This window comes from Salmo trutta, chromosome 12, assembly GCF_901001165.1.
Source record: "Salmo trutta chromosome 12, fSalTru1.1, whole genome shotgun sequence".
Classification (NCBI taxonomy): Eukaryota; Metazoa; Chordata; class Actinopteri; order Salmoniformes; family Salmonidae; genus Salmo; species Salmo trutta.
In genome coordinates this window covers 18,255,072-18,262,930 of record NC_042968.1, presented here as the reverse complement: position 1 = coordinate 18,262,930, position 7,859 = coordinate 18,255,072, and the positions used below count along the sequence as shown (strand labels likewise).

Sequence of the window (7,859 nt, the reverse complement as noted above, 5' to 3'; positions counted from 1 at the left end):
CCACGCTTGGATTGCGTCCTACCTGACAGGTCGCTCCTACCAGGTGGCGTGGCGAGAATCTGTCTCCGCACCACGTGCTCTCACCACTGGTGTCCCCCAGGGCTCTGTTCTAGGCCCTCTCCTATTCTCGCTATACACCAAGTCACTTGCCTCTGTCATATCCTCACACGGTCTCTCCTATCATTGCTATGCAGACGACACAATTAATCTTCTCCTTTCCCCCTTCTGATAACCAGGTGGCGAATCGCATCTCTGGCAGACATATCAGTGTGGATGACGGATTACCACCTCAAGCTGAACCTCAGCAAGACGGAGCTGCTCTTCCTCCCGGGGAAGGACTGCCCGTTCCATGATCTCGCCATCACGGTTGACAACTCCATTGTGTCCTCCTCCCAGAGTGCTAAGAGCCTTGGCGTGACCCTGGACAACACCCTGTCGTTCTCCACTAACATCAAGGCGGTGACCCGATCCTGTAGGTTCATGCTCTACAACATTCGCAGAGTACGACCCTGCCTCACACAGGAAGCGGCGCAGGTCCTAATCCAGGCACTTGTCATCTCCCGTCTGGATTACTGCAACTCGCTGTTGGCTGGGCTCCCTGCCTGTGCCATTAAACCCCTACAACTCATCCAGAACGCCGCAGCCCGTCTGGTGTTCAACCTTCCCAAGTTCTCTCACGTCACCCCGCTCCTCCGCTGGCTTCCAGTTGAAGCTCGCATCCGCTACAAGACCATGGTGCTTGCCTACGGAGCTGTGAGGGGAATGGCACCTCCGTACCTTCAGGCTCTGATCAGGCCCTACACCCAAACAAGGGCACTGCGTTCATCCACCTCTTGCTTGCTCGCCTCCCTACCTCTGAGGAAGCACATTTCCCGCTCAGCACCGTCAAAACTGTTCGCTGCTCTAGCACTCCAATGGTGGAACAAGCTCCCTCACGACGCCAGGACAGCGGAGTCAATCACCACCTTCCGTAGATACCTGAAACCCCACCTCAAGGAATACCTAGGATAGCATAAAGTAATCCTAACCCCCCTCCCCCCTTAAAGGATTTAGATGCACTATTGTAAAGTGGTTGTTCCACTGGATATCATAAGGTGAATGTACCAATTTATAAGTCGCTCTGGATAAGAGCATCTGCTAAATGACTTAAATGTAAATGTAATTGTATTAAAATGATAGCACGATTCAGCCTTTTACTTTGCATGACAAGGGCAATGTCAGACTCGACGAGAACGATCATTTCAAATGGGACTGGTCTTTGAAGTGTCCAAATGGAATATGTTGGTTATTATATGTACAAATCAGTATTATGAAGTCTTGGGCAAATTGTTTTCAGGTGCTTCCCAAGTAGTGAATAGCAACATTTATATGAAACATACAATAGCTGAAATATATTGTTGACAGCAGTTCAAAATTGGTATCCACATATGCTTTCAAGTACACAATTCCCATAGATCCAAATTTACATTTAAAAATGGCATGACCAACACTACAATAAATGAACAGCTAACACAATACCAAAGTAAAGCAGTGTTTTATGCCTTCAGGAGTACAACAATTTTAATCCAATCGTTTGAATTCACTCACTATAGGGCAGCATTTTTTAATTGCTAAAGGATGTGCATAGGAAGAGAAAGATATCCTGCACAATGTGTGTAATGCAATAGAATTAATCCAGGTTATAATACATACCAATTCTCATACTTAATGTTTAAAGCATAGTATCACCAAATAAATGCTTAGTGTAAAATGGGGATAAGTACATTTCACTTTAAATAATCAAGACATCAAAAGAGAATACTGTACATGGCGTGCAGTCTTTGTAATGCAAAATGTAGATTGGGAGAAGGAGGCCTAATCTAAATCACTCTATGCATGCAACGCAATAATCATAGCTGAACATAAAGTACTTTTAATGAGGCATATTGTTCAAATCAATGATTTAAGTTTGAAATGACAAAATTGCATGACAATGTACACTCAAGCAAACAGATGTGTTATTCAGTCACCAGAAATTAAATACTGAGCAGCAGTCTGAGAATTAAGACTCACAAGGAGTAAGTAACTCAACCTAAAAAACATGCTATTCAGATTTCACCATAAGAAAACAGCATTATTTCTTATAGATATGACCCCATAACCTGTGTTGCTATGCTCTACTACACAAATAAATGTCTACTTCCTAGACCTACAGTCAAACAGATGTTGGGTTAGCCACAAAACATGTCTGAACAAATTGAGAGAAACACAGAAAGCTCCAAAAGTATTAAGACAATGAAGTGACACACCAAAACCCCACCACCACTTTAACCGCATAGTCATTGTATCATTTAAAGTCTAAAGTGCTGAGTACAGAGATCATTTTTTAAATATAATAATCACTGTCCAAATAAGTTGAGCTCACTGTGAAAGTCCCAAAGCAGATATACATTACAGATTAGATCACTTGCATATTAAGTAATTTAAGACACCACACAATAAGTATTACAAAAGGCAGAGTGAGTAAACAATATGAATAGATTAGAAACCAATTTAAAGAGACTAAGGGCAGAAAGTTTCCAGATGCATCTCACCCCAAAGCCTGTTGGATGAGGTGTAGAAAAGAAAGCCGAGGGGCAAGGTGTGGGCACTGAGTTGAGTGGGGGCGCACCTCTGAAAAGTTGTGCTCAATAGAAGGGAGGGGGGGGGGGGTGACGGGGGTTTGGGCAAACATGTCAAGGCCTCCAAACAGAAAGAATGAGAAGAGACGACAGCATCAGGACTCAGGAAGACTTGCGCTCCTTCGTGTAGCATCGATGCATGATACCCACAACAACTGCAACTATGGCATGCATCAACCATGTTATCCACGAGCTAGAGGAAGACAGAAAGAGCACTTAAACATTGAGCCAGGGAACAAAAAAACTCAGTTAAGAATGATTAGGAGACAGAATACTTAGTCAATGCAAATGGAATAATCAAATTCTTATCACTTATGACTGACCTGGAGCCATCTGAAGTTGATATTAATTTTTCCTGTGGGAGAATTTTTGTTGTAGATTAAACAAAGTTCAAGACTTAGCATTAGCAAACTAGGTATAACATTATAAAACATTTTTACAGAACATTAACTTGAATACTTTACCTTTGCACTGTCCTTCTGGTCATCCTAAAAGACAAGGTGAAATAATCATTTATACACTTTTTACAATCCAAATAAATCATGCCACAGATATGTTTTTGTTCCATCATTAATTGATAACTGTTTCAAAGACACTTGTGAACAAACACATTTGCAATGATTGAGAAAAAGCAATCTCTACCATCTGGAGCTCCCCAATGTAGAACTGGATGAGCATCCCTCTGGCATCTGGAGAGTGACCAACAGACTCAAAGCTCTCTGTGGCATCTGCACCTGCCTCCATCATCACAATTTCCACTCCTCCTGGATGCTGGAAACAAGCAGACTTACTTTCATCATGATCTGTCACGACCAACAGTTGGAATGTAATCACACTACACAATTGTAGCATATGATGTCCTACATGACATGGATGGCTTGCTTATGTCAACCTAAATGTCAATATGATAAGTGTTAAATAAAACTCTGAACTCTTAATTCTCTGATATCCCCAAATGATTACGCATTGACATTATTGGGATAGATTGCATCATCATAATGGTTAAAGCTCTATTTACCTTTGTTGGCAGGCTTACTAACGTTAGGCTATGGTAGTTAGTTAGAAAGACCCATACCTTCACAGGTGCATTGTTACTTGGTTATCTAGCTAGACGTTTAGATTGGCGTTGGATACGAAATTAATTTGAAACCAGGCAACGGACAGAAGTGACCAAGATTTTAGCTACCTAGTAATGTCGTAGTTAATGTGTTACGTTAGCTAGTAAAAGGTGGTATTTTGAGCTTACCTCTTGCAAGAAACTGGTGACGTTATACACTTTATCGTGGATGATAAGCCATGCGTCCGTGATCGTATTATGAGTCTTTACTTCTTCCAAGGTGTAGTATGTCACATCGCTGTCTGCTGTCTCTTCTGCTGTGTGAGTCACGTCCATGTTATCGTTAATTTCCTCGGCCACTCTGTCTAGTTTAACACGCGAAGTCCCTTGGCTATGCACTTTGATTATCCAACGTTAATGATAAATAATGAAGGCTCGTGTATCCAAATGCCTGTGTTTCGTAGGAAAATACACAGCAAGCCACGGTTTCCCCCTTTTGAACCGGCATATGGAAAGGAAAGGACCAATGATTTCATTCCGGTGTCACCTTCCAATTAACGTGTATTACATTTTAGACAAGTAACCAATGAAAGGCAACGTTGTAGAATTGTAACCAATCACAGCTGACCTTTGAATGATCACGAGACCTCGTCAATTAGCACGTCAAATCAAATCAAATCAAATTGTATTTGCCACAAGCGCCGAATACAACAGGTATTACAGTGAAACGCTTACTTACAAGCCCTAAACCAACAATGCAGTAGTAAGGAAATACCCCACCAAAAAGTATGAGATAAGAATAACAAATAATTAAATAGCAGCAGTAAAATAATAATAGTGGTGCTATATACAGGGGGTACCAGTGTCGAGGTAATTGAGGTAATATGTACATGTAGGTAGAGTTATTAAAGTGACTATGCATAGATCATAACAGAGAATAGCAGCAGCTAGAAGGGGGGGGGGGGTAATGCAAATAGTCTGGGTAGCCCTTTGATTACATGTTCAGGAGTCTTATGGCTTGGGGGTAGAAGCTGTTTAGAAGCCTCTTGGACCTGGACTTGGCGCTCCGGTACCGCTTGCCGTGCGGTAGCAGAGAGAACAGTCTATGACTAGGGTGGCTGGAATCTTTGACAATTTTTAGTGCCTTCCTCTGACACCGCCTGATATAGAGGTCCTGGATGGCAGGAAGCTTGGCCCCGGTGATGTACTGGGCCGTACGCCCTACCCTCTGTAGTGCCCTGCAGTCGGAGGCCGAGCAGTTGCCATACCAGGCAGTGATGCTACCCGACAGGATGCTCTCGATGGTGCAGCTGTAGAACCTTTTGAGGATCTGAGGACCCATGCCAAATCTTTTCAGTCTCCTGAGGGGAATAGGCTTTGTCGTGCCCTCTTCACAACTGTCTTGGTGTGCTTGGACCATGTTAGTTTGTTGGTGATGTGTACGCCAAGGAATTTGAAGCTCTCAACCTGCTCCACTACAGCCCTGTCGATGAGAATGGGGGCGTGCTCGGCCCTCCTCTTCCTGTAGTCCACGATCATCTCTTTTGTCTTGATCATGTTGAGGGAGAGGTTGTTATCCTGGCACCACACGGCCAGGTCTCTGAACTCCTCCCTATAAGCTGTCTCATCGTTGTCGGTGATCAAGCCTACCACTGTTGTGTCATCTGCAAACGTAATGATGGTGTTGGAGTCGTGTTTGGCCATGCAGTAATGAGTGAACAGGGAGTACAGGAGGGCACACACCCTGAGGGGCCCTCGTTTTGAGGATCAGCGTGGCAGATGTGTTGTTACCTACCCTTACGACCTGGGTGCGGCCCGTCAGGAAGTCCAGGATCCAGTTGCAGAGGGAGGTGTTTAGTCCCAGGGTCCTTAGCTTAGTGATGAGCTTTGAGAGCACTATGGTGTTGAACGCTGAGCTGTAGTCAATTAACAGCATTCTCACGTAGGTGTTCCTTTTGTCCAGGTGGGAAAGGGCAGTGTGGAGTGCTATAGAGATTCCGTCATCTGTGGATCTGTTGGGGCGGTATGCAATTTGGAGTGGGTCTTGGGTTTCTGGGATAAGGGTGTTGATGTGAGCCATGACCAGCCTTTCAAAGTACTTCATGGCTACAGATGTGAGTGCAATGGGTCAGTAGTCATTTAGGCAGGTTATCCTGGTTACCCTTGGGCAAAGGGACTATGGTGGTCTGCTTGAAACATGTTGGTATTACAGACTCAGTCAGGGACAGGTTGAAAATGTCAGTGAAGACACTTGCCAGTTGGTCAACGCATGCATGGAGTAAACGTCCTGGTAATCCGTTTGGCCCTGCGGCCTTGTAAATGTAGACCTGTTTAAATGTCTTACTCACATCGGCTACAGAGAGCATGATCACACAGTCGTCCGGAACAGCTTGTGCTCTCATGCATGCTTCAGCGAGCATAGAAGTAATTTAGCTCGTCTGGTAGGCTTGTGTCACTGGGCAGCTCACGGCTGTGCTTCCTTTTGTAGTCTGTAATAGTTTGCAAGCCCTGCCACATCTGATGAGCATCGGAGCTGGTGTGGTACGATTCAATCTTAGTCCTGTATTGATGCTTTGCCTGCTTGATGGTTCGTCAGAGGACATAGCAGGATTTCTTATACGTGTGCAGGTTAGAGTCTCGCTCCTTGAGAGCGGCAGCTCTACCCTTTAGCTCAGTGCGGATGTTGCCCGTAATCCATGGCTTCTGGTTGATTGTATGTATGTACGGTCACTGTGGGGACGATGTAATCGATGCACTTATTGATGAAGCCAGTGACTGATGTGGTGTACTCCTCAATGTCATCGAAAGAATCCCGGAACATATTCCAGTCTGTGCTAGCAAAACAATCCTGTAGCTTAGCATCTGCGTCAACTGACCACTTCCGTATTGAGCAAGTCACTTGTACTTCCTGCTTTAGTTTTAGCTTGTAAGCAGGAGTCAGGAGGATAGAGTTATGGTCAGATTTGCCAAATGGAGGTCGAGGGAGAGCTTTGTATGCGTCTCTGTGTGTGGAGTAAAGGTGGTCTAGAGTTTTTTTCCCTCTGGTTGCACATGCTGGTAGAAATGAAGTAAAACGGATTTAAGTTTCCCTGCATTAAAGTCCCCAGCCACTACGAGCGCCGCCTCTGGATGAGAATTTTCTTGTTTGCTTATGGCCTTATACAGCTCGTTGAGTCCGGTCTTAGTGCCAGCATCGGTTTGTGGTGGTAAATAGACAGCTACGAAAAATATAGATAAAAACTATCTTGGTAAATAGTGTGGTCCACAGCTTATCATGGAGATACTCTACCTCAAGTGAGCAAAATCTTGAGACTTCCTCTTAATATTAGATATCGTGTACTAGCTGAAATAGTGTGGTCCACAGCTTATCATGGAGATACTCTACCTCAGGCAAGCAAAATCTTGAGACTTCCTCTTAATATTGGATTTCGTGCACTAGCTGTTATTTACATATAGTCACAGACCGCCACCCCTTGTTTTACCAGAGGCAGCTGTTCTGTCTTGCCGATGAATGGAAAACCCAGCCAGCTGTATGTTATCCATGTTGTCGTTCAGCCACGACTTGGTAAAACATAAGATATTACAGTTTTTAATGTCCCATTGGTAGGATAGTTTTGATCGGAGCACATCCAGTGATTGCACATTGGTTAATAGGACTGATGGTAGAGGCAGATTACCCACTCGGATTAACCACTCTGTCTCTTCTTCATGCGAATGATGGGGATTTGGGCCTTGTCCTGTGTCTGAAGTAAATCCTTTGCGTCCTGATATCCAGAAGCTCTTTTGGGTCATAAGAGATGGTGGGAGAAACATTATGTACAAAATAAGTTACAAATAACGTGAAAACACACACACAATAGCACACAGATTAACTTCCCTGAGACGGTTTCTGACAGTTTGTGCAGAAATTCTGTGCAAACCCTCAGTTTCATCAGCTGTCAGGGTAGCTGGTCTCAGACGATCCCGCAGGTGAAGAAGCCGGATGTGGAGGTCCTGGGCTAGCGTGATTACACGTGGTCTGCGGTTGTAAGGCCGTTTGGACGTACTGCCAAATTCTCTAAAACAAAGTTGGAGATGGCTTATGGTAGAGAAATGAACATTAAATTATCTGTCAACAGCTCAGGTGGACATTCCTGTAGTCA

The 7,859-nt window shown here is 44.2% G+C and overlaps 1 protein-coding gene across 1 annotated transcript; it reads right to left on the bottom strand.

Moving 5' to 3' along the window:
• Nucleotides 1–1,402: 1,402 nt before the first annotated feature.
• On the bottom strand, nucleotides 1,403–4,235 carry LOC115203074 (cytochrome b5). The gene is made up of 5 exons (XM_029767419.1): nucleotides 3,907–4,235; nucleotides 3,303–3,431; nucleotides 3,125–3,148; nucleotides 2,984–3,015; nucleotides 1,403–2,853 (listed from the first exon to the last, which is right to left on the bottom strand). The coding sequence occupies exons 1-5, from the start codon at nucleotides 4,051–4,053 to the stop codon at nucleotides 2,763–2,765; spliced, it is 423 nt and encodes a 140-aa protein (XP_029623279.1). The 5' UTR covers nucleotides 4,054–4,235; the 3' UTR covers nucleotides 1,403–2,762.
• Between the last annotated feature and the right edge of the window lie 3,624 nt (nucleotides 4,236–7,859).

What these genes read in the sequence shown, in the direction of transcription:
- LOC115203074 (XM_029767419.1), bottom strand. Translation starts at nt 4,053, where the DNA reads ATGGACGTGACTCACACAGCAGAAGAGACAGCAGACAGCGATGTGACA. An exon ending in TCACCAGTTTCTTGCAAGAG is followed by an intron (nt 3,432 to 3,906) that starts GTAAGCTCAAAA and finishes GCTTGTTTCCAG; the next exon opens with CATCCAGGAGGAGTGGAAAT. An exon ending in TCAACTTCAGATGGCTCCAG is followed by an intron (nt 2,854 to 2,983) that starts GTCAGTCATAAG and finishes GTCTTCCTCTAG; the next exon opens with CTCGTGGATAACATGGTTGA.